We start from the raw sequence: 27870 nt of genomic DNA, 5'->3' as shown, positions 1-27870 counted from the left end.
TGATACTAAGTTTGGGACTACCGCCATTTGATACGTAGTTTGTTATTTCCACTATTCTTTTTACTATGGTTGTGACTTCACTTCTTATCGAGCTTCTTATACTAAGTTTGTAAAAACTATAATCTGCCAGCCTCACGGTCAGTAGTGATATTTTTTCTGGATCAGTTGAGGTGACCTCCTGTGTTTTGTTGTTAAATATTTTGTATGTTTTGTTTTCTTTTTCGGCCAAACCCAAGATGTATTCTTACCTTTTTCTACAGGTATAGTTTAGATACAATATATACATGGTGCATGTCTATAGTGTTTTTTTTCTTATCACTTTACAATATTTAATAAAGTTTTTGCAGTCTCAGCAAAATCAAGCTTAGCTTTTGTATAGATTTTCGCTTTGATTTTATATGTCTTTGTCATTTCATACGCAATAAACTTTTCTAATAATGATTTACAATCTTGTATGGTAATGAACGCATTGCCAAGGGAACACAAATGAATGCAAGTCATTGTGAATGCGCTATGACAGTTTTCTATGCATAAATATTGACACTGTTGATAAAATCAATAATGTAAAGTAATATTCATGCACTATTTGAAATTGACATTCTATTTATATATTGTAAACATCAACCGTCTGTTACCACTATTTTTATTCAAGAAAGCGGGAAAATCGACAGTGTATATTGATTTCGTATAATCTCTGTAAGCGGATTCCCGAACAATTGGAGAGCCGTGAACACTCGCAGAAGATACATTTTTATGTCACATTGCAGATATGCTATGATAGTAATTTTGAATCTAAGATTTCATAATACGGAATTTCAGCTGTTAGGAATTGCATTTAAAAGAAATGGATCAAGGGAGATGAAATCAAATTAAGGTTAGTGAATTTAAATATATCGGGGAAACTTTACAGTATTTATAAAACTAGATAGAAACTCGTGCGAGAGTATGCATCAATTAAGGAAATGTTGATTACTATAATAAAAAATATATCTGTTCGACAAGGTGATGGGCGATGGGGGCGGGGTGTAAAAGTACGAGTATGTATTGCAATTTTAGTAAAAATTGTATACAGCTTTGTGTGATATTTAGATTGTCGTTTGTTGCTATATTTAGTTTTTCTTTATTGTTTTATTCATTAACCCGTTCTTCTCGTTTGAATAGTTTATCCTTGTCATATCGGGGCCCTTAATTGCTTGCTTTATATCATGCCGGGTTTTGCTCATTTTTGAATCCGAAATCATACCAAATTTTTCATTTTATATTATTTGGAGTCATGTGGAAAAAGCTCGTATACTAATTATTTCACAGCAGCGAAAACGGTCCATTCACTGCAAGTTTTTTTTCAAATTCTAATTGGCGTCATGTGGCTCGTATACTAATTATTTCACAGCAGCGAAAACGGTCCATTCACTGCAAGTTTTTTTTTCAAATTCTAATTGACGTCATGTGGAAAGCTCGTATACTAATTATTTCACAACAGCGAAAACGGTCCATTCACTGCAAGTTTTTTTTCAAATTCTAATTGGCGTCATGTGGAAAGCTCGTATACTAATTATTTCACAGCAGCAAAAACGGTCCATTCACTGCAAGTTTTTTTTTCAAATTCGAATTGACGTCATGTGGAAAGCTCGTATACTAATTATTTCACAGTAGCGAAAACAGTCCATTCACTGCATTTTTTTCAAATTTTAATTGACGTCATGCTTCATATGCTTTGTTGTTACTGTTGCATTGACATATAAACGTTCCCGTCACCTCCATTTCTTTATACTACAAATGCAATGCAGAAAAATGCTTTTATATGAGAAACATGTAAATTGCGTTTACAATTCTGTGTCATTTGGTCTTTTGTTAAGAGTTGTTTCATTGGCAATTATACCACATCGTCTTATTTACATTTGCCGGGATTATTATTGAAAATTATAGTTCATCGAGTTTTGTTTTTAATTTTAGCTGCTCATTCTAGAGTTTACATTAACGTGTTTTTTAAGTGAAAAAACATATTCCTTTATAAAACAGTCTTTAGAGCTGAGGACAGGGTAGTCTAAGTTATTTTTGCTTGTATATATGTGTGTGATCAACTCCGTTATATTTTGTTGTTTATGTCACAAGTATAATTTTACTTATATGACAATAAAGAATTATATATTATATTGTCCGTAATAAATAAATAAAATTGAGAATGGAAATGGGGAATGTGTTAAAGACAACCTGACCAAAGTCTAGAAAAAAAGCCGAATGCCATCAATGGGTCTTCGACACAACGAGAAAATCCCGAACCCGGAGGAGGGCTTCAGCTGGCCCCTTATCAAAATGTGTACTAGATCAGTGAAAGTGGACGACACACTAAACTCATAAACATATAAATGGACTAAAATTGAAAATTATACAAGACTAAAAAGGCCAGTTGCTCCTGACTTGGGACAGGCACAAAAAATAATTGATATTTTTTTGCCCAGATGATCATATGCATGGTGTGAAACGGTTACGATAGATATCATGTCAGTTCGCATTCTAGTGGCCATTTTTGAAATTCCATACAGCTGTAAGATTTGAAAATTCGAGTATACAAAAATGAAAGCAAGCACTTCGATATTACAATATTTTCATATAAGTCATAGAAAAGGTTCGCCACCTCTACATGCAAATGTAATTTTATTGAATTTTACGAACACATATTTATTTCTAACATAGCTTCTCTCATTTTATTTCTTTTCAGTCTTTTCCGTGTCTCCCTTAAATGTTACCATAGAGCCATTGTTTAAGATTTTTCAGTACCATGCTAATTTAGGGTATTTTAAATTTGTGACAGACAAATGAACTATGAAAACAAATGTTACTACTGAAATGTAATTGTTTTTAAAGATTGGTTTGATTTCCATCAAGTTGTCCGTGTCTCCCCAAAATGTTACCACGTCCAAATTGAACGTATTTTGCAAGGAACGTCAATGTAACGTATTAATTATAAATGTAGGACTCTAAAGTGCGATGGTACTCTAAAGTGCGATGGTCACGTTAAAGTGCGATGGTCTACGCTAAAGTACGATCTGGTGTCTCACGCTAAAGTGCGATGGTTGTTTGTTCGCTAAATTACGATGGTGGATCAAGCTGAAGTGCGATGGTCCAAAGGGTAAAATTCGAAGTATTAAAACATCGAGGTTTAAAAAGTCTTTTTGCAAAAGCTATTATGCTAAAGTACAACATATGTGATAGGCTTTACAATTTACCGGTAGGCTGAAGTGATTGTTTCTAAATTAACAAGTCCGACCATCATGTAATAATTGCTATTAAGTTAATTTATGTTTTGCAAAATATTATTTTTCATGTAAAATGATTTTTTGACAATTCGGAGCGTATTGAATATTTGGATAATTGGTGTAGATTGCCGTCCACACTAGTGTTACAACCTCTCTTACATTTGTCATTGAAAATTGAAAATACAAAATGCGTTCACTGTCGGAATATGCAACATTTATTTGTATAAGCTTTAATCTAAATGAGAGAGAAATACAATGTTTGCCGAGCTTTCTCCTTTTTTTCGTAGCGAGTACAAATACATGTTTTATTTTCCGGCAATGTACAGTACGAACTAATGTTTTAGCAGACAATTTACAGTTCACGCACGAAAACATGTATATCTATTTTACCGACGTTACTTTTCATTAAAATCGACGGCATTTTAACGGGGATCACAAAGTACACTGCCACAAAAACAATGATTCGAATGTATCCGTTCGCTTCAAATAGAAGCAGGATAGGTATGCGTATACTGTTTTGTATTTACATAGTAAAAGGGTCGACTGTAGTCCTTCTTCCAACACTCGAAAAAAATAAACATTGTGATTCAGCCGACAAAGAACACGGTTAAATCAAATCAATTACTAGTAAGTAATGGACATTTGATGTAAAAATTGTTAATCAAATATTCCTCATCTTTCTACTGGCATGTTCATTTTTAGTTTGTATGAACGACTGTTTACGTCATTATCGATCTACGTTTCTAACGTCTATATTTTCGCGGACCATCCGACTTTAGCGTATGGAAGCATCGCACTTTAGCGTAGACCATCGCACTTTAGCGTGACCACCATCGCACTTTAGCGTGACCATCGTACTTAAGCGTCCCCATCGCACTACATATATATTTATTACATTGGTTGCAATGAATTACATTGATTTCCCAGTTAGATAAAAACCGATAATTTCACATGTGAAATAAACGTGGTTATTTCACTCTCTGTCGTCATACAACAATATACAATTATGGCCCGTTGAAGAGGTGAATATCCAAAATTGTCAACCCGAGAAGGTTATTTCATTGAGGGCGCAGCCCGAAGTGAAATAACTTTTAAGGGTTGACAATTTTGGATATTCATCGACTCTAAGGGGCCACAATTGTTTTATTATACCGAACTAACATTGGAAAGGCCTTTCGAACACTTCTTTGGACTTTACACAACAGTCAACACAAACACACAAGCTGAAAATACCTTTAACGGCTTTGTGTTCTAGAATTTCTCGAATGTACAACAAAGGTAGAATCTTTTTGTAAAATATTGATGGCCCTGAAAAGGACTGTTTATAAGAGACACGGCTGCTGGCACTCTTTTCATGACCACTGCCTTATTTCCATTTCTCTCGGTGGGCTTCCAGTGTAACGTGAACGCTGCCATTTTGTTTATTTACGCCTGTGACGTCATTTTTATGGGAGGTAACTCAAGTACAAATCAACAAACTGAAAAGGTTATTCACCGGTGAATAACCCTATTATTCACCGCTGGTGCAAATTTTTAGGGTTATTCGTCCTTCCTTGCAATTGAATGAAAAACAACTGAATTATTCCATGTCACGTGATAACGTTTCACCCAATAGAATTGTTTAAAATATATGTAAGGTATAATAATAGGCGTTGTCAAGACGTCGATAACGTCGGATCAAAACAAATTGTCAATGCGTAGGAAAAAGATATAGTTCCTTACATTTTCTACATTAATTTCATAAAAAAAGCCATTTGCCAATGTAATCGTATTTGAATATAAAAAATAAGACAACTTGTGACCGAACGCCGCCATGGATTAAACTCGTACTCCGCACTCGTTTAATCCATGCGCCGTTCGGTCGTTGTCTTATTTTTGATATTCAAATACGGCGATTAGTTATACTATAATTAATTTTCAATAGACTAAAAGTTTAGCATTTTTGTGTCTTAAAAGCATTTGACACGTTCTGTTTAATGATATATTTTTTGGAGAGAGTTTTCAAAAATTTATTCTAAAATGTAATAAATCAACAAGAAATTTGACTTCTATCAAAGTTTTGTAAACCATGTGCTGATCTGAAAGGCGAAGTTTTTTTTATAAATAATAAGTTTTCTATAATACCGAACCTTTCGACTTTGGGACCTATAGTAAAAGATATGTTTCTACTAGTACGAATGTTTGTTGCATACACTAACAGTTATTTCCACGCATCCGACAAACTCACGTATCAAAATTACCAGGGATGCGTTCAATATCGTAGCAGCTACGTGGTGCTACGTAGATTTTGACTTTTGAACGTGTAGCTATAGACTAGTTGTTACTTAGGAGATAACTGTATTATATTTTAAGCTCCGACGGCATCAATTGGGGATATGATGGTCGCAAATTAAGTTTACTGGCGACGTGTTATTTCCATTCTAATGAAACTGACAGAAAACAACGTTAAAACATGTAATTAAAATCTGTCATATGCCGTCTGCGCTTGCGCGTACGTCCATAGCATCAATTGTCAATTCTAATGCAATTATTTTGCAACAATTGTTCTGATTGGATAACAGCAAGCGTAAAATTCTCTATCTCCGTGTCTGTAACTAAGGAAGCCGACATTTTGAATTTCGGAATGTATTGACATGTTATTTCTACAATAATAAACAAAAAACTCACTTGGTGCGCCTAAAAATCTTCTTTTTATCAAATTTTATTACATTCTGAAGCGGCACAGAAGCCAGAAAACGCCCGGTGTTTATGTTTGACGCCGGAAGCATATATACCTATGTCAATTGATGCCATGTAAAAAGTGACGTTATCCAATCAAAATGAACGTTACAAACCTTGTTGCATTAGAAATAGATATTGATAGCAGCTACGATACTGAACTCAACCAAGTTGGTAAGCCGGCCGCCAAAAATATAACCGTAAACATATAACATGTATAAGCCTACCTTTGATAACTATTTAAATCACTGGGTCGATGACACTACTGGTGGACGTTTCGTCCCCTAGTGAATAACCAACCCAGAAGTAAGCACTTCTGTGTTGTCATGAATATCAATAACATGGTCATTTTTATAAATTTAATGTTTACAAGAGTATAAATCTTAAGAAATTCTAAGTACTTTCTTTCTTATCATAGATTACCTTAGCCGTATTTGGCACAACTTTTTGGAATTTTGGGTCCTAAATTCTCTTCAACTTTGTACTTATCTATATTTCTATCTACTTTGATCTGAGCGTCACTGGAGAGACGAAACGCGCGTCTGGCGTATACAATTTTAAGTCTGGTACATTCGAGAAAGTCGGGTATGCAACACCGAAAGTTGTAATTCCTTCGTCCGATCCATTTATAATGCTCGTTTGATTTCAATTTACATTAAGGTATAAATCTGCTATCTTCCCAAGCTTTTGATCGTGAGATTGTCCCTAGATGAGGATGTCGATGAGAATAATGGGCATACATATAAAGAATAAAGATAAAAGAAAAAAAGGGGGGAATAGTATAGAGAATAATGAGGTGCTAAAATGTGAAATTCGAGAATAATGGGAAAAAAGTATTTAAAACATAGAGAAAGATGGTAAATATAATTAAATAATCTTTATTGTAAAATTACACCTATAACGATCAAAGCAATACAAATCAACAAAACTATTATATACAATACAATTACTGAATACAGCGTTGAAGACCATCCTTTCCTAACCCAGACTCCCGTAAATAGCTCGAAAACAAACGTGATGATTTGTGGGTTCATTTTCTAGACACAATGTAATGGACAATAAGTGATTATTCACTCTAGGTATATTATTGATATCAGAGTAGAAATGATGTTCATTAGTGTTGACTAATGAGGTCCTAAAATATCAAAATTGCGAATAATGGTCAAAAAGTATAAAGAATAGAGAAAACTAGAACACACCCGTGATATCGCGGGTCCGTGACTGAATTAAAGTATATAACTATGCGCAAGCCTTATTTTAGTATTAGCATTGTTATCTGATTAAGTCATGCCGATTATAAGATACACAGTTTTCTCTGCTATCAAATCTTTCTGTTTGAACCCGTCGAACTGGAACTGATCAATTATTGGTAATACTAATTATTTAGAAAACAAAAGATCCTGGAATGGAGTATTTTTTAATCAACAGCATTGTCCTATATGAGTTATAAATAAAGTTGAATTCTTTGATTCGCTGTTTTACGTCATGCCCGCTAACAAATTGAAAACTGTACCTATACGCCTTATTTTTAGTCACAGAATTTTAGTATTCGTATTGTTATCTTAGAAAGTTTTTACAGATTAAAATACTACAATAGTTAACAATTTGACAATTTAGTAGTGTCAACCCTGTGATTATGACCCGTGTATATAGCATATTTTAAAATCCTGAATACACCGTTTGGTGGGGCGCCTCAGGCGCGGATCCAGCCATTTTATAAAAGGGGGGGGGGGGTCCCAACCCAGAGTAAAGGGAGGGTTCCAACTATATGCTCCCATTCAAATGCATTAATCGGCCAACAAAAGGGGGGGGTTCCAACCCCCGGACCCCCCCTGGATCCGCCACTGCGCCTGTCGGATGCGGAACGTACAGATAAGGTAATAGGTAACAGGTGAATATACTATTGGTATCGGTATCGGACTCGACCCGGAACTTCTTAATTATTGGCAATATTAATTACGTGGAAAACAAAAGGGCCTGGAGTGGTGTAATTTTTAATCTACACCTATGTACTATATTAGTTATATATAAAGTTGAATTCTTTGATTCGTCGTTTTTACGTGATGACGGCTGACAAATTGGACCTCGTAACTTTAGTATTATAGATGGTAAAGAATTTAAAGAAAATACAGAAAATACAGAAATGATTCATTTTCTAGACACAATGTAATGGACAATTGTATGTTAGAAGTGATTATTCACTATACGTACGTTATTGATATCAGAATAGAAATGATGTTCATCAATGTTGACTAATGACATACATCTAATGGTTTGTAAGTTACACGCGAGGTTTGAGTGACAGGAAAAGGATTTTAAGCTAAGTAATTAGTAACCTTTACTTTTAATGACAGTAAAGTCGATGTTTTGTCTCTAGTGATTCTAACAAACATGACAAAAACCGTTATGTTTACACGTTCGTAGATTTATTTGAAGGATGAAACTTATAAATACCAATGCATAGTTTTTAATGTTAATAAGATAAATAAATACTTAGATGAGAAAATAGATTAATGAAAATGAAACCTATACAATCTCGATATTATAGCAAAAGATAAAAAAGCACTGTTGAAAAATAAAATTCGACGACAGAGAATTGTCATATGCAGGTATACTAATAATATAGCTGTGGCTACGGTATTGATATGCTCATTGTTGAAGGTATATCATAGTCCATTTGTATGTCTCTGGTTGATAGTTGCCTCAATGGCAATATTTTAATACCTCATCTCAAATTATCCCTTTCTCTTGACCAATGAGGGCAAACAATTTTGTACACTCATTTCGGTGGTCGTCATAGAGTAGAGGTCACTTTAGGTATCAGACCACCAATTAGTCTCTCCAATTCAGAAAGTAGCCCTACTCTGACACAAACTAGTGCGTTTGATATCCTTGATTACTTTAACTAATCAACAAATCTGCAGAACTGAATGAAACTTTTGGTGAAAGGAAAATATATTTAGACCATTTTGAGCCAAAATTTACTTGTCTGTGAGTTTGCATTAAACATTCAGGATACATGCGCTCCATAGTATACTAATTAAGATTTCCAGAAAACCAGGGGTTATATTTTTTGGTAATATTTGGTAGTACCCGTGTTCCCAAGGTCAGATATTTCTTATAAGACTTAAAAGGTAGGTAGAAAATTGGCACGTAGAAAGGTGATACATGTATAATTCATGCTATACCTGGTCTGTATGAAGTTAAAATAATAAGAAAGCTGTGCAATTGCAAAATTTGGTTTACCAGATAGGAATTATTAATTGTTGGTCTGACACCTTAGTGAACTATAACAACCCGTATTCTGACAGACCTCTTTCCTTTTTTGGTTCGAGCGTTACCAATGAGTCTTGTAGACGAAACATGCGCCTGGTATACAACATTATACGCCTGTTATATTTGATGAGTTTTTGTTGTTGTTAACTTTTCAAATTTATATCACGAAAATAAGAAGATTTGGGAAATATAACCATCATGAAAATGGTCCAAAAGAACATTACCGTAAAAGGGTCCAAAAGAACATTACCGTAAAAAAAAGGGAAAATTACAAACTTAAGGTAAAAAAAATCGTCTCTTTTGTCGAAAATATCGTCTTGTATAAAACTGATATATCAAAATACGGTATTGAACATTTATTGTTGTTAATATAGGATTTAATATGTATTTAGTCATTTCCCTTAGGGAAATTTCAGCAAAGTAATAAGAAAATATTTGCTTTAATCAAAGCAAATATCATCGCGTAATTAAATATTTGCAGTAATTGGAATTTAGACGAATGATTAACCAGAGTTGTGCGATAAAGTATAGTTTATTGCTTGCAAATGTAGTAAAAATATAACAAATTACTTTATCATGTCAGGAGTTGTAACAAATTAAAGTCTTTAATTATAATTTATTTTTATGTCAATTATATTATATCCTCTGATGAGGTTTAGTTTATTAAGTGCATTTCATAAATGTTCATCTAGCAGATTTCACCACGGTCGTTTATCAGTTCATACGATTTATAGATATAGAAAGATGTGGTATGAGTGCCAATGAGACAACAATCCGTTCAAGTCACAATTTATTGAAGTAAACCATTGTAGATCAAAGTACGGTCTTCAACTTTGAGCTTTGGCTCACACAGTACAGCAAGCTATAAAGGGCCCCCAAAAAAATCTAGTGTGAAACCATTTGTTTTATGGTTCAACTTGAAAACAGTCTTGTGATCGATGTTACTTTTTTTTAATTTTTTTTTGTATCAGGCCTTGATTAAAACAAACAGAAGTAGGCGAAAGTTATTGCCTAAAATGGGCTTATCATAAAGACGCATTTTATAAGTCGAATGGGTACACATCTTGTCAGTTGACGGGATATGTACACCGTCTGATCGACTGGGTACGCATCTTGAGAGTGGAATGGGTAAACATCTTATGAGTGGAATGCGTACGCATCTTGTGGGTGGAGAGGGTACGCATCTTCTGAATGGAATGGGTACGCATCTTGTAAGTGAAATGAGTACGCATCTTGTGAGTGGAAAGAATACGGATCTTTTGATTGGAATGGGTACGCCTCTTGTTGGTAGAATAGGTAAGCATCTTGTGAGTTGAATGAGTACGCATCTTCCTGATCAACTGTGTACGCATCTTGTGGCTGGAATAGGTACACATCATGTGAGTTGAATAGGCACGCCTCTTGTGGTTGCAATAGGTACACATCTTTTGAGTAGGAGTACACATCTTGTGAGTGGAATGGGTACACATCTTGGAAATGATAAGAATCTGAACACATCTTATATTCCCCAAAAGATTATTCATTATTGCCAACCAAACGTACATCTTGAGACCAATAGCAAAAAGGATACATGAATATATAAAGAAAATAAACACGGTCATAAAGGAGAAGTTCTGGTGAAGACTAATTTTAGCCTCAAATTCTGAATTTTAAAAATTGTAGTACATCTGATTTTTGACAATTTTTGAACACTTTAATAAGTGTCTATATCTGTCGATTCAATTAGTTAATTTAAAAGATTTGAACTAATGATATCTTATAAAATAATATTATATATAAGATATCTTCAAGTTCAATTGTTTAGTTAAGCGTCTTGCTATAGTAAATACATGGAAAATTTGCTGATCACAAATACATGCAAAAAAGATCCCATTAATTGACATTTAAAAAACAACAGTGGGCGTTGTACTTGATTGAATAAATTGGAAAACATTTCCTACAGGAATTCAAAGTACATTTAAATGTCAGCGAGAGTTTGTAAATAGATGATTGTATTTTTTTTTACATGACAGTAATTTGAAAATGGTAGCAATGAAGTAAGAACAGGAAAAATTTAGGTGTCACACCCACGTGGTCACACCACCAATTACTCCCTCCAATTTAGAACGTAGCCCTACTCCGACACAAAATAGTGCTTTTGATGTCCTTGTTTACCTAAACTAACCAACAAATTTGCAGAAATGAAACTTTTGGTGAAAGTGAAATATATCTAGACCAATTTGAGCCAAAATTTACTTGTCTATTAGATTGCATAAAAAAATGAGGATTAATGCTCTCCATAGTATACTAATTTAAGATTTCCAGAAAACCAGGGGTTATTTTTGAAGTACCTCTGTTCGAAGGTCAGTTTTTTTGTAAAAAGGCTTTAAAGGTATAGTGAAAATTGGCATGTAGAAAGCTGATACATGTAAAATTCAGGATATACCTAGTTTCTATGAAGTTAAACTTAAGGTAAAATATTTAGAAAGCTGTGAAAATTGCAAAATTTGGTTGAACAGATATGGACTTTTAATTGGTGGTATGACACCATAACGAGGATACAGTGAGTTGTAGCATTGACTGAACATTCAGAAATTATTGCAAGACTTTTATTAATGCGAATAATGCAACTGGGTGACTTTCGGGATAATAAGAACTCGCATTCTGATGCCTGTTACATATATCTGTATTCAGGTTGTCATGATATCGTAATAATCAATCTCGAAATCTCAAAAAAAAAAGTTTTGGATCAATACAACAGATTCATTAACAAGATGATTGATGTCTTGAGAATATCATCTAACTATACAATGTATATATACAATATAGATTGATCAAGTATACTGTACAGTTCCAGAGGAAATCTTCCCAAGCCCGATTTGATAAGGATTTTTCTTACATCTAATGTGTATAAATTTACAAAACTGTAGATACACCTTTTTAATGGGTGTTTATGAATGTTATTCACAGTGTCTTAATGTTTTGCAGAATTATTTGCACTCCTTTTCCCTCTAAAATATGTAATAAAGGTACAATTATAAAAAGTAAAGGCTGAATTGTATAAAGCTATAAGCTTTGAAAAATCAAACAGAAAGATGTAAATATTTGCAAAGAACAGACAACAATTATATTAGTCCCCGAGGGTATCACCAGCCCAGTAGCCAGTACTTCGGTACTGGCATGAGCATACGGATTTTTTGTGTTATTAAAATTGCTGTTACAAAATATTAAAAATTATTATAAATTAAGGAATGTATCTCCCTCATGCAAAGCTCTGATTCCTTTCACGGATTAAACTATACTTTTTTGACCTTTTGGATTATAGCTCTTCATCTTTTATATAAACTTTGGATTTCAAATATTTTGGCCACGAGCATCACTGCAGAGACATGTATTGTCGAAATGCGCATCTGGTGCAGGAAAATTGGTACCGTTAATGTTATTATAGATAGTATATGTAGTTTTAAAAAAATATTTTCTTGCTGTTTTTCTCATTCGCATACATATATCGTCAAGTCACAATGTCTTCGTGGGTTTAAAAACTGACAGGCTAATACGATTACATGGAAAGTCCCTTTTTTAATATTCACCTTGATCAAGAAGAAAAGAAAACATTTAAAGAGCTAACATAACACCAAAAAGGACCTAATCATATTTAGATACTATAACCTGAAAATCTGAACTTTTATAATTTACCGAACAAAAGTTTGGAATTATTTTATGAAACATATTTTTTCATAAGAATTTCCGCGACATTTTAATATTTCTTTTATTTTTCTTTCTCATAAGTTTGAATTTAAGTACACGGAACTGTAATTGGGTGTTTCAGAATCTAAAGCACTATGGGTAATTTCATTGTTCGTACCCCAAAATGAAAATAACGTCACGTCATTGGCTGAATTTTAATTGTTTGGGACGTTTTAAACCAATCACCACGCTTTGGTGTACACTTTTGAAAATATTACCCAGAATGCATTAGATTCTGAAACGGCGAATTCAGTTTTATGATAATTCCTACATTTTCTCTTAAAGCGATTCCTATAATAAAATAGTGTTATCATTGTGGAAAATGCTTGCGTGCAACTCAGTTTGATAAAATCCTACATTTTCTCAGAAAGAGATTCGTATAATAAAATACTGATAAAATTGTGGGAAAATGCAAAATATTCAAATCAAGACTAACAGATGAAAGAATAAGAACTCGTCAAATGAGAAATCAAAGAGAAAAATAATCGATCTGCAATCCAAACGATTAACAATACCACACATTGGATATAGCTAGAATATCAAAATCCCCTCCATTTTACTGGAAAATTGAAATATGATTTATACGGGTTTTACGTTTCAATGTCAATATCCATATCATATTGAGATATAATCAGTGTAACAATAGACAACCCTAATATCAAGTGATTGATTCAATATGTCGATTAACCAATAAAACGTCTACGTACGGAATTCCCTGTTTACACCGTCTATGTAATTGGATTTTATTGTAACTGTATTTGACAAAGAAATTGCTTTATTTTGAATCGTTCAAACAAGAAGTGCAAAGCAGAGTAATTTGTTTCGCTCGGCTTATATAAGAGAACTGCAATACATTTTCAAAATTGAATTTTAAATCTTATGATTGATGATTTAAGTGAATTAATTTAGAATCTATTTTCACCTCACCATGAATGGAACAATTCATTCTTTCATATAAAAAAAGAAGACGTGGTATGATTGGCAATGAAACAACTCTCTACAAGAGACCAAAATGACACAGCGATTAACAACTATAGGTCACCGTACGGCCTTCAACAATGAACAAAGCCCATACCGCATAGTCAGCTATAAAAGGCCCCGAAATGACAATGTAAAACAATTCATTACAAACGAGAAAACTAACGGCCTTATTTATGTATGCTTAGTCTTAATTTTAGCTCTTTTTTTTGACGTCCTGGTCCCTATTATTACCTACATAAGTTGACTTATATTTGTCTTTTGTGTAAATGGAACACACCTAAAAAAAAGCATAGCAACATAACCATGATAATAATATTAAATGCTGTTTATTCTTAAAGGACTATGAAAAACTACTCTGACTAAACTTTCAAACCTGGTCTTTATTGGAAATTTAAAACTAATAGTCAGTGTGAGGAATATTTAAATTTCTATAATTTTATACATAAACAGTGACTCAAAATTTAGACTTAATGATCCTTCCCTAGGGTTTGAATTTAGTATATACAGAAACATTCCAAGAGCACAACGATTATGCAAAAACTTTGGAGTCCTAAATGATGAATTTCAATTCATTAAAATATTATTGCGTTTAAATGTTTTTGCTTATTTTAAAGACTATGTACCAGTACTTCAACATATTGGTGCATTAAATAAACTTAAACAAATTATAAACCCTACCCCGAACTTAATATTGGAGTCAAGATCTTTAGAATTTAAGGCGGGGTCAGACCAATGCCAGACAAGTTTATGATTGTGTTTATTTATATAAATTTGTTAATTGAACCCTTTCCTAAAATTTGCTCTATTCTATTGTGTTGCATTGCTTCAATTGTATTGTAATTTATCATGATTTATTGTATAATTATTTGTTTGTATTGCTGCATGGGCCCTTATTATGGGTGTTATTTTGCAAGATAGATTATTAATTGACATCTATATAAAAAAGGAGATTTGATATGGTTGTTAAAGCTCACCAATAGCCCTCGGGCACCGAGCCGACCGTGCGAGGGATATACATTCAGTCAAGGTCGTTTAACACTTCCATCATCTTGGTTGTGAACAATGAGACAACTGAGACAACTGTCAATCACAGTTCACATGAAGTGGACGCAAGCAATCATTGGCGGATCCAGGAGGGGGAGGGAGGAGGTTTCCGGGGGTTTGAACCCCTTTTTTTTTTTGGACGATCAATGCATTTAAATGGGAGCATATAGTTGGAACCTGCTCCCTCCCTTTACTCTGGGTTGGGAACCCCCCTTTTTGAAATGGCTGGATCCGCCCCTGAGCAATTATCAATAACTGTGCGACATGAACAATGAGAAAAACTATTATGCATAGTTGGCTATAAATGGTATCGACATGAAAAATGTGAATCAATTCAAACGAGAAAACGATACGCGAACGGCTATCTTTATAACAAAACCATTACGAATTTTTTTTATGACCGACATGAAACCACGACAAGCGCTGAATTTGAGTTGTCTTTTGAAAGTTTGTGGCATTTGGGTATAGCTGTATCTTTGACTTTTAAACAGACATTAAGTTTTCTATTTTTTTTATAAAACTTTTGCAATGTCCTTTTCGTTAGCAATGCACACTTTGACAATAATAATATTTTTATTGAATTTAAGCTTATGCCTAGAATTACCTCTTTATATCTTAAATCAATGATTTGAGTGAAAAATGGTTAAACTTGTCTTTTTGCTTTCACTTTCAGAAACCTCGATGATCACATAGACCTTCACATCAAAGGTTCATGAGTAGACACTTTATAAAATATTTAAAAAAAGGTTGAATTACGGGACTTAATGGCCCTCTTTCGTAGCCATCGTGATGCTAGGTACACGCCAATGAGACAGCAACCAAAAAAATAAAATAAGCAAAAGAACTGTTCTTAAACAGAAGCCTACAGTCTGTTGTCAGTTATTGCATTAATATCATCAAGACTATAGCGAAAATTAATCTAGAACGGCACGCTAATACCATCACATTAGGATTTTAATCTTAGGCCTATAGCAACTGATGTTTCATTCACTAATGATTATCAGGTTAGGTATAATCAATGGTATTTTCATTAATATAAACATTTTGTTTGCTTAATGTTGCGATTGACTGCTATTCCAAGGACTACAGTACAGTCTTGTATGCAACGTAGTTGTTGTATCAGGCGGAAATTACAGTTTGATGCCTTAAGAAATAACTTCACATTTTCAAATTCTCTATGAAAAAAAAACAACATTTCAGCAACAGTTTTTCTCAAGAATGTCAAGAAAAGCGAAAAGTTCAGAACTTTGTGTTGCACTTCTATAATCGTTATAATTTATTCTGAAGCCTTTTTATCGACATACACAAATTAGATTATGCCTTACCACATTTTTTTTCAAAACAGAACTAAACATTAAGGCCGTACGTTTACCTCTAGTCATTAATTTCTGTGTCAGTTGGTATCTTGTGGAGAGTTGTCTCATTGCCTGGCAATTCTACCACATCTTCTCATTTCTATATTTTCAAATCCTCATTTAATATGACAAAGCAGTATTAAAAGTTAAACTTAAGAATGGTAAGAATAGAGAAAAGTCAAGACCCCCGTAATGCTCTTCTATTAGCGTTATTGTTGTATTCCAAAGCCTTTTTATCGACATAACGAACAGTCTTAAGCTGACGTTTCATGTTGGCATTTCCATGTTTGTATAAGGCATTAAGTGTTCATAGACATTCGTGGTGGTAGTATTGCTAATTCTATCATTCTATTGATTTTAAAATCAGTGAAACACTAGCGAGAGAAAGGAAACCCCTGACGTTTCATAAATCACAACGCAGTATCTTATTTAATGAGCATTCTTACAGGAAGAGATTTATAGGTAGTGGAATTACAGAGAAAAGGAAAAGAATTATCATCAATATACCACTTTTGCTCTATTTATAAGGATTTAAAGAGTTTCATATTCAATAGGATAATTTATTGTAAAGTTTACACAAGAAATTGAAACAAAAAAGCGACATTTTGACATTGTTGATCATAGAAACGGAATAAAAAAAAAATTGAGGTTGGAATTTTTGGATCACTCTTTGATTGATAGAACTTTTAAGTAAGGTAAGTTTTCATCAAAAACACATTGCGAATTTTCTCTATGATTTATGAATATTTTTCTGTAGTGTCTGACCGTGATCATTGGAAAATACATAGTTAAAATGAAGTAACTTAATATTAATCAGTAAATCTTGTTGCAGCGAAATTTGGTGATTTTTTTTTTTTTTTAGAAAAATTGAAACATTAAATGCCTTATCTGGGTAACTATACAACCCAAAATAATAAGCGATAATTCTAGTACGACGAAACATGGCAATTGTTCAAAACAAAGAGTACATCAGTTTGAATCTGGTGGTACAATTTCGGAGAGATTCTTACACTTAGAAACTAGTTATTGTAGTCATTTGAAATAGTTACTTTGATTAAACATCAACAAAACTACACAATTCTTTAGTTCTTCTGTTTCAATTAGTGGGTTTACATTGGAATCAAATTCTTTGTAAGACTACTATTTCAAATGTTTTAAATGTTCATGCTATGTTTGTTTATTGTAGGTGTCTGCCAAGTCGACATAAAAAGAATGAAAAGGCAGAACGTGCGAACCTTGTCATTGATTATATGTACCTTCACTTATCTTCTTATTGGAGCTGCAGTCTTTGATTCACTGGAGTCTGACTTTGAAATAGAAAATAGACGAAATTTACGAGAAAGAGAACGCAAAATCAGAGAAAAATATAATATCACGGATGAACATTTTGAAAAAATTCGAATCAACGTTATAAAATCGAAACCATATCAAGCCGGTACCCAGTGGAAATTTTCTGGTGCCTTATACTTCTCTTTAGTCGTTGTAGCCGTTATAGGTAAGTAAGCCTATGCCCAGTGGACATTTTTCTCATGCTTAAATATTTAACTGTATATGATGTAGCAGTTATAGGTAAGAAAGTCGGTACCAAGTTAAAATTGTTTTCTACGTTGTGCTTTTAAAGTTTATTGAAAAACAATTTTATTTTCTGTTTAAAAAGCCGTTCTAACGAGATGAAAAGGTTTTACCAAGAAAATATTTTGAAACAGTCGTGTCGTTTTTACTTTTCCCCAAGTGGCTTGGTATTGAAAAACAATTCTATTTTCTGTTTAAAAAGCCGTTCTAACGAGATGAAAAGGTTTTACCAAGAAAATATTTTGAAACAGTCGTGTCGTTTTTGGGGAAGACGGCTTGAAGCCGTCAATCCCCAATGGGGTTGACCAGAGTGACATTCCCTCACATCATTCATTTTGTTTTTATAGTGTGGAAAACCCCCCCAACAAATCTTACTGAGAATGATGAGATGGGGAGACACAAATGAATAAATTGACTTTAAACACTTTTTTACACATTTCCCTTCTGTTTCTCTCGAAATTATCGTATATTGAGCTCTCCTTTACACTATTTACGTTTCTTTTACAATCCGGAAAAATCAGTATGACGAGATATTCTAAATATATCCAACCTACATTATATTTTATAGTGACGTCATTGTTGGAATGCCACACTACGCATAAGCAGGGATATCCTTCACTGGTTATTTAAGTCATTCTCAAAGATTGTGCACTTATTAAAAAAAAGTATTTGTTAAATTTAAACATAATGATGTTTGCTGTAGATGATTCAAACATCAACATGCAATACTTTAATTTGTAGGTCAACAACTTCCAAAGTAAACAAAAAGTCCGAGGGGCTACATGAGATCGGGGAGAGAAACGATCTTTACATTTTTTTTCTGTAAAACTCTGTTTTGAGAATCTTCCTCCAATTCAGGAGCACCTCAATTTATGAGCTAATTATCCACTAAAATAAACACTTAAAATGTGACATTTAGTATATGATGAGTAGTCTTCCATTAAAACTTAATTTTGTGTACCAACATAATCATTGTAATTGTTACAAAAAAAATTACAAATGTTGCATTTTGTAGTTTAAACCTATTTATTCATGAAATTTTACAAATATTTCAAAATGTAGGATTTGGAAACAAGCTTCACACAGTTTACATCAATCATATTGTTATTTTTATTGGTACCTGTATCCCTGTGATGAGAGATGTAACTGGGAACTTTATCAATGGAAATTTAAAACTGAAAAGATTTTTCAGTCCTAACTTTCTTAAGAAAAAAATTAAAAATCTTTTTATTTTATGACTCCAGGGACTTAGAGATATAACCGAAACGACTGAAATCCACAACTTAACAGAAGTAACCATGACATTGACGAACGACGGATACAGCAAGTGATGACTTATTCATTGTTAAGTCTGTTATCTATTTTCTGTGGTTCATTGATAATGATTCATGTACCTTGTTTAGCTGGTTGCCTCTTGTTTAGGTGTTCCTCATGATTCAGTAAACTGTGACCTTTTGAGAACTCCTCTTTTTAAGAGGTGTTCTGGGTGATTATTTTATACCCTGTATTTGTAGCTCTCTTGTTTAGGTGTTCTCTGGTGTTCTTTTATACCCTGTACTGTACTTATTTCTTAACATACTCCTGAAGTGTTGACAAACTGACATTTAATGTGACCTTCAGACATAGACATCCCTATAAGATTGAAACCGAGAATCTAGTAAGACCAAACATTATATCAGTGAGTTTGCTGCTGACAACAAGATTATTTAATTTCTATTTTTTATTAATAAAACATATATAAATAATTTGGCCCTTGGGAGTCAAGTACTCAGCTAAGGGAAATTTAGCTCCAGGCCCTGTCGACGACACTTGGTGTAGATGGACCAAGCCCCATGGACATGGACACTCCGTCAACCAACCGGAACCAGATGAGTTCCTATAAGGGTATGAAGCGTTGCTCCATCTCATAGCAGGTGGCTACGATAAAGGGGGTTAGATTGACGGTGGAGAGAGAAACAAATGTAGATGTATTACATTTAATGACTTGGGGGAAATGAGAAATTAGACCAGTGGTCAATTTCGAAAGGGAGTTTTGAAATTGAAGAAAACCACTGGTTTGCTGAGACTGCTCCCATGTACAGTGAGTAGTTGAAGTTGATTAAAGGGAGGTGGGTGGGTATTTTGTAACTTTATGACAACTTATGTTTGACTTTCCCTGTCAGCAGCAAAACTCAAAATGACCAACTACCTAGCATCCTTGTGAAATTTGAGAATGGAATGTATCACTCCTTGCCTTATAACCAAATAAGGAGTGATCATGTAGACTGTAGTCCAGGGGATTATCAGTACCAAAACCTGTGCTACACCCATGCAGATTATGATGTCATTAAATAAACAGCGCTTATATTTACATAATATAAGCTTCTATTTATTTTATGACTCCAGGGACTTAGAGATATAACCGAAACGACTGAAATCCACAACTTAACAGAAGTAACCATGACATTGACGAACGACGGATACAGCAAGTGATGACTTATTCATTGTTAAGTCTGTTATCTATTTTCTGTGGTTCATTGATAATGATTCATGTACCTTGTTTAGCTGGTTGCCTCTTGTTTAGGTGTTCCTCATGATTCAGTAAACTGTGACCTTTTGAGAACTCCTCTTTTTAAGAGGTGTTCTGGGTGATTATTTTATACCCTGTATTTGTAGCTCTCTTGTTTAGGTGTTCTCTGGTGTTCTTTTATACCCTGTACTGTACTTATTTCTTAACATACTCCTGAAGTGTTGACAAACTGACGTTTAATGTGACCTTCAGACATAGACATCCCTATAAGATTGAAACCGAGAATCTAGTAAGACCAAACATTATATCAGTGAGTTTGCTGCTGACAACAAGATTATTTAATTTCTATTTTTTATTAATAAAACATATATAAATAATTTGGCCCTTGGGAGTCAAGTACTCAGCTAAGGGAAATTTAGCTCCAGGCCCTGTCGACGACACTTGGTGTAGATGGACCAAGCCCCATGGACATGGACACTCCGTCAACCAACCGGAACCAGATGAGTTCCTATAAGGGTATGAAGCGTTGCTCCATCTCATAGCAGGTGGCTACGATAAAGGGGGTTAGATTGACGGTGGAGAGAGAAACAAATGTAGATGTATTACATTTAATGACTTGGGGGAAATGAGAAATTAGACCAGTGGTCAATTTCGAAAGGGTCCAAAAAGTCAGGTGTGAAGCAGCTGAGTGACCCCCAAGGTAATAAATGGGAAAAAGTGGGTAATGGAATAAATTAACCTTCAACTACACACTGTGGAATTCTATTAAACACAATTTAAGCTGTACATAGTTTAATGATACACAATGTATAACATACACACAACTGACTATTTCATGAAAATAAAATTAGCAAGAGTTATTCTTAATGCTACATAGATTTTACAAGCATATATCTATATATACATGCAAGTATATGAAGACATACATAGTTACAGTTCGAAATTTTTAATTGTTACAAATTTGTTGCTGTGCATTCTTAATAGAAGATTTATCTGTTCTTATATAGCGACAATAACTATCAGAACTCCATCTACCCAATGTTTTAATTAAGTGATCTTCAACATTAGCTTTTCCAGCACTAGTTGCTGCACCTATACGAAAGGAATGGCCATTATATAGCTCTGCTTTGTATCCGCAGGCTTCTAATAAAATTTTTAAATTTGTAATAAAATATTTTCTTTCTAAAGCTGAAAAATTTTCATTAATGAACAAAGGATCTGAAAGTTCACATTTCCCTTTAACTGATCTCATTTGTAAGTAGTGCTTTAAAGTTGTATAAGGGCATAGGATATTGTTTAGCCTATGCAGTTGTATGTCAATGCCTTTCCTAAAAGGATCAGTTTTAGACTGCTTTAGATGAAGAATTGCAAAATCTTCAGAAAATGTAACATCAGAAACACATAAATTAGATTCTGAATCAAAGTTAGATGCATTATCTACAGTAAATTCACCACAACGTAAAAATCCATGAAATGCTACTATACAAACAGTTTCCAGCATTAAGTCTATAAATTCTGAAAAAAAAGCCTCTTTTTAGTTTAACACACATTTGCTTTAGTATGTCAGAAGTAATTGGAAATCTTGGCCTAACTGACTGTTTTTGTGAACGTTTAACGGACTTTAGAAATAAAGATAGTCGAACCATTGATTTATGGTCTTTGTCTGATGATTCAAAAGGTGAGGGGATGTTGTCCTTGAGACACATGTATCTAATACCACAAATATACAGCTTAATAGTAGAATATTGTAATTTCAGAATTTGAAAACAATGACTAACGAAATAAATTAAAAGTTCTTCAGATATGGGAGGTAATTTGTTCCCATTCAGGTTGACCCCATTTAAAAGAAGAAATGTTTTGAAATGGTTATATCCTGTCTCATAAACAGCTCTTGTCCTCATAGCTACAGCATTAGACCATAATTTGTTGACAGTGTTTGTTAAGACCACATTACTTCTGACACACTGGGGCATGTATGAGGGTTCTGCTCTGCCTGGGGAGCCAATTTTCGGAAACGAGTCATCTGAAAACGAGACAAAGCATCAGAAATTTGGTTGAAATGACCAGGTACATGTTTAGCACTAAAATGAAAATTAGACTGAGCTGCACACCATGTTAATTGACGCATAAGTTTCATAATTTCTAAACATTTAGAGCGTCCCTTTCTAACAATAGCAACAGTAGCTTCATTATCACACCAAAATTATATCTTTTTACAGGGCCAGAGGTGGCCCCATAACAATGCTGCTACTACAATAGGGTATAACTCTAAGAACGCCATAGACGAATTGTCAGTTAAAGTAGGTAAATTAACAGGCCAATAAGAAGAGAACCATTTGCCTTGAAAATATCCCCCAAAGCCTATTGTAGAAGCAGCATCTGTATACAATTCAAAGTCATAACTGGATGTGAAATAACAATCATGAAACATAGTAATACCATTCCAGTTTGACAAAAATCTTAACCAAAATTCTAAATCTACCTTACATTCTTTAGTTAAATGTACAAATTCATTTAAATGTTTAACAGTAGTTGACAAATTAATAAGGTATGACAAAAAAGATCTGCCAGGTAAAATAACTCTTGTGGCAAAATTAAAATGTCCCAACAACTGTAATAACTGTCTCTTTGTACAAGATGATTTTGACAACAATTTGGAAATAAACTCACATATTCTCTGTACTTTAATATTTGGAAGTCTTGCTTCCATTTTGTTTGAATCTAAAATAATACCTAAATACTCTAGACAAGTAACTGGTCCTTCAGTCTTGTGTTTGGCTATAGGAATATTTAAACGTTTAAAAATTGTCATCATTATAGCCATACTTCTTTCACCATCTTCACTTGGGTGATCAATAGTAAGAAAATCATCAAGTAGATGTAAAATGTTCTTAATCTTATAATTTTTCTCTGCAATATGGCAAATTGCTTGTGATATGGTGTCGAAAATTTTAGGACTAGACCGACAGCCAAAAGTTAATCTTACATAATAATAATAAAAAGACTGCCATTTGAAGCAAAATAAAGGCCACTGGGATGGCAAGTAAGGACAAATTTTGAACGCATCTGAGATGTCGTATTTACAAAGTGTACTGTTTCTACCTAATTTTAGAATAATTCTTATAGCATCATCAATTTTAACATAAGACATGGAACATTCTTCTTTATCAATCATTTCATTAATACTTAGAAAGTTGTCATTGTCATGTGGAGATGAAAGATCTAAAATCAAACGTTTCTTCCCAGAATATTTTCCTTCAGCAACCCCAAGTGGACTAACTCTATAATTTGCAAAAGGTAAGGACTGAAAAGGTCCATGTACAAAACCTTTTTGGCATTCATTTTTAATTAACTCTGATACAACTTTAACCTGAGACCTTGCAGAAAAATTATTTTTACACTCTTTAGATTCTGAAATATCCCCTTGAACTAAACAATCAAAACCCTGTCTCAGGCCATTACATAGATATAATACAAAATTTCTATCCGGATGTGATGATAACTCTTCCTCCAATTTATCAACATTTATTGGTGTTGAAGCTTCACACAAGAAATTTTCCTTGGATAGTCATCCTGAATTTTGTTTCTCCGGTTTATTCTTAGAGGACATAGAAGATGTTGAAGAATGAACAGGCACATTAGATTTCCTACAGGTTGCGGCACCATGGCCTGTTGCACGACATTTTGTACACTGATGGAGTAGATAACACACTTTCCTATAACAACCTTTGGGGTTATTGAAATTATTGCACATTTCCCGACCTTCATGAAATACTCTTGAACGACCTTGCTTGTCTACCGATTGTAGGTTACTAGATGAAGATGATCTTGAAGACGGACTTTCAACCTGGACTGAAGATTGCAATGGGCAGTATTGTGTAGCATGATCAATTAAATTACAGATTTTACACACATTTACTGAGGATCCTGCTGTAATTAATGAAAGGATATCACGGTCGCGGAGACTCCAATCGACTTTAACACGTTTCTGTCTCAAAAGAGCTGCAGCTTTAGCAGAAAATATTTTATGGTAATCATAAAATTTTAGGCCATGGAAATTATGGATGTTAATTATGTCGGCTTCATAAGCATCTAGTTCCTCCCTACGTTCTGGATATGCATTACACATAATTCTTTTGAATTTCCCAAAAGCTTGGATGAATTCTTGGATGGAAAGATGCCTATTTAATCTCGGATCGGGTTTGTTGGCCATGTTTACGTGTAACCCATCGGCAATTATTGAATGGGTCAGAGGAGCTTCAAAATTAGGAATGAGGAGAGTACCTAAATTAACGTCCTTACCCTCAATTATATTCCTCTGTACTGATGGTGCCACAATATCTACGTTGGAGTATGAATCCGATCGCACACCTGTTGTACCCGGTATAATGGACGAGTATCCTAATGAGGGTGGTGTTAGCCGGCTTTGTATGGCTCCATTCCCGATGAGTGGTGCGTCCTCTGCGTTTCTGTTGTGGTACCACTGAGCGAGATCAAATTTCTTGGAAGTACTGATTTCTGAGCATTTTTGATTAGCAATAAGGCTAACTGTTTGTTGGAGACCGGATGCGCATTGTGCGACGGACTGCGAAACAATGCTGAAGGACTGCATGATTGCAGCCATGTTGTTGCCACCGACGCTGTCGAAATGTGCACTTCCGGTTGCTTCATTGCTCCGCGAACTACTTTCATCAGCTGTTGGATTACGCAATTCGTCGATCACATTTGCGGAACTGTCTGGGGCACTCGCTGAGGCTAAAGGATTCGGTACGGCGCGTTCTGGATCATTAACTTCCTCGGTCTGGGCAATAATAGCATTGCCAATCTGGCGATCTTTATTTTCCAAATAAAATTGTTTAAGAACACTCTTAGCAATATTCTTGGGTACAACAATCCCCAGCTGCTGTAATTTTATCCTCAGTTGCTGTGACGTCCAATTGTCTGGGTTATTTAGGTCCAAATGTCTATTTGAATACGGCTGATTCCTTGAATTACGTCTGGAAGCCATAATTATAAAGTTCAGTATATTTGTATTTACGGGAAAGTTCTTTCAAATTGCTGTACAGTACGTGAGCGGAATGTTAAATTTTCAACAATATTAAAACACTAAGTTCCTTTTAGTAAAATAATCGCAACGATCCAAAAGAAAGATAATAAGCAGTGTAGTTCGTACTCACATATATATGAAGATAAACACAAAAGTCCAATTGCAATATTGCAATAATATACGGATATTAACACCTAGTTAATATTATGGTTAAAAAACGATATTTTGTAACTTTATGACAACTTATGTTTGACTTTCCCTGTCAGCAGCAAAACTCAAAATGACCAACTACCTAGCATCCTTGTGAAATTTGAGAATGGAATGTATCACTCCTTGCCTTATAACCAAATAAGGAGTGATCATGTAGACTGTAGTCCAGGGGATTATCAGTACCAAAACCTGTGCTACACCCATGCAGATTATGATGTCATTAAATAAACAGCGCTTATATTTACATAATATAAGCTTCTAAAAAGTACTGTCACAAAAAACGGAAAATGGCCCTAGTCTGTAGTTTAGTCGTACACTTTTAAGATTTCAAAAATAATTGTAGTTGTTGTTAAATGACAGAATTCAACTAGTTGAATTTTAGATAATTAACTATCAACTTTAATTGAATGTTTAGTTTTAGAAGATGCAGATCTCTTCCATTGGTCTAAATTGAATCCTAAACTAAAGAAACGAAATTACATTAAACAACAATTGATTCCAATAGTGTCAACCTTCCACATGTTCTAGCTGTTCTTTTTTTTCATTCTTTATATGAAGACTATCAAAAGATACCCCCCCCCCCAAAAAAAAAATGAAATAGAAACAAGGGCCGTCTTTCCCCTCAGAGCTATTCAGCTCTTTGATTACTTTTCCCCAAGTGGCTTGGTATTAAAGTCAAGTCTGAAAATATAACACAAACCAGTCGAATTTTATTGTCGCATATTTAAAACAAATTATTTTGACTCCAATACTTCTGTTTTCAACAAACTTAATTGTATCAACACGTTTCTGACAACTTTGAAAAGTTAAAGGTTTCTTTCTCAGACAAATTAGATCTTGGTGTTCCAAATAATTTCTATATTTGGCTTTCCCGAACGTTTTGTCTCGAGCTTAATATCGGTAATTTAAGGCTATTCACGACACAAATGTTCACTGCACTGCAATCGATTCCAATTTTCAACATTTCCACCTTTTACTACAGACAAATTCGTATTTGCGTATTCTCTAGAAACAATAAATTATGAATTTAAAATGGAAATGTAAGTAACAATGAAATACAGCTAAACTCAAATACAATCAAAAATTGAAGATATGGACACATTTATGTAATCATTGCATATATATTCCAGCTCGCCATTTATATTTCAAAGGCTAAAAATACCCTTTACAAAAGATAATTTTAATTTAAAAACAAAACTCGTTTCCATCAATTCCCCCCCTCCACTTCTAAAAAGGTTTCACAGCATATGATGAGCAAATGTTTTGTACATTAGAAAACCCGTGTAAAGGTTATTTATTTTTGCCCGGTGTGAACATAATTATATTTGAAATATTTTTCAGGTTATGGACATAGTACCCCTAAAACTGTAAGTGGCAAGTTGTTCTGCATGGGATATGCATTAGCTGGAATTCCACTATGTATAATTATGTTCCAAAGCGTGGGCGAAAGACTTAACACATTCATGTCGTATGGATTGAAACAAATTAAAAAGTGTTTTCGACTTAAGAAAACAGAGGTGTCCCAAACGGACTTGATATTTGTGACAATGAATCTTTCTACAATTATCGTAGCCGTTGGAGCTTTGATATTTTCTCACTATGAAGGTTGGGAGTACATTGATTCTCTGTACTATTGTTTTATCACGTTGACAACGATTGGGTTTGGCGATTATGTAGCTTTACAAAAGAAAGATAAAGTACAGACGCATTACTATGCATTCAGCTTACTTTTTATTTTGTTTGGATTGACAGTTATATCAGCTGCAATGAATTTGTTGGTGTTGCGTTTCCTTACTCTAAATTCTGAAGATGAAAGACGAGACGAACTTGAGGCAGCAATAGCTGCCCAGAATGCAGTTCATCTTGAAGGCGACGTCATAACCGGAAACGCAGGTGTTGTGGGTAATGCACAAGAGCGACCTGATTTTCAAGAGACTTTATCAGTATGTTCATGCTCTTGTTATAAATGGAGGTCAGCCAGAGATAAAATTTATGGTGCAACCAACAACCCAACACGTACAAAATCTTTCATGTCAAACAATGTCACGACAACTAAGGAAGACAACAACTCTGAAACTGATTCATTCTTACTGTGGCAACGTAGTAAACGTGCGTCATTTTAAACTATTAATTTTTCTAGTCCTTTTATTTATATTTACATTAAACATGTTTTCA

At 34.0% G+C, this 27870-nt stretch overlaps 2 protein-coding genes across 3 annotated transcripts; one reads left to right on the top strand and one right to left on the bottom strand.

Annotated features, from left to right (window-relative positions):
- The first annotated feature begins 611 nt into the window (after positions 1 to 611).
- On the top strand, positions 612 to 27870 carry LOC139498773 (two pore potassium channel protein sup-9-like). Of its 2 annotated transcripts, none has more exons than XM_071287313.1 (3): positions 612 to 874; positions 17544 to 17852; positions 27037 to 27870. In XM_071287313.1, the coding sequence occupies exons 2-3, from the start codon at positions 17570 to 17572 to the stop codon at positions 27816 to 27818; spliced, it is 1065 nt and encodes a 354-aa protein (XP_071143414.1). In that variant the 5' UTR covers positions 612 to 874; positions 17544 to 17569; the 3' UTR covers positions 27819 to 27870. The 2 variants fall into 2 exon arrangements, with proteins under 2 accessions (XP_071143414.1, XP_071143415.1); XM_071287314.1 differs by lacking the exon at positions 612 to 874 and adding an exon at positions 16616 to 17052.
- LOC139498772 (uncharacterized) lies at positions 19635 to 25614 on the bottom strand. The gene is made up of 2 exons (XM_071287311.1): positions 24741 to 25614; positions 19635 to 22461 (listed from the first exon to the last, which is right to left on the bottom strand). The coding sequence occupies exons 1-2, from the start codon at positions 25444 to 25446 to the stop codon at positions 21887 to 21889; spliced, it is 1281 nt and encodes a 426-aa protein (XP_071143412.1). The 5' UTR covers positions 25447 to 25614; the 3' UTR covers positions 19635 to 21886.

The sequence above is a fragment of the Mytilus edulis genome, chromosome 12 (assembly GCF_963676685.1).
Source record: "Mytilus edulis chromosome 12, xbMytEdul2.2, whole genome shotgun sequence".
Taxonomy (NCBI): Eukaryota; Metazoa; Mollusca; class Bivalvia; order Mytilida; family Mytilidae; genus Mytilus; species Mytilus edulis.
This window is presented reverse-complemented; position numbering and strand designations above follow the sequence as displayed.

Excerpts from the sequence above, each read along its gene's own strand:
- LOC139498773 (XM_071287313.1), top strand. The coding sequence starts at position 17,570 with ATGAAAAGGCAGAACGTGCGAACCTTGTCATTGATTATATGTACCTTC. Across the intron at positions 17,853-27,036 it reads AGTCGTTGTAGCCGTTATAG|GTTATGGACATAGTACCCCT; the intron begins GTAAGTAAGCCT and ends AATATTTTTCAG.
- LOC139498772 (XM_071287311.1), bottom strand. The coding sequence starts at position 25,446 with ATGGCTTCCAGACGTAATTCAAGGAATCAGCCGTATTCAAATAGACAT. Across the intron at positions 22,462-24,740 it reads ACAGAGGAATATAATTGAGG|ATGACTCGTTTCCGAAAATT; the intron begins GTAAGGACGTTA and ends TCTCGTTTTCAG.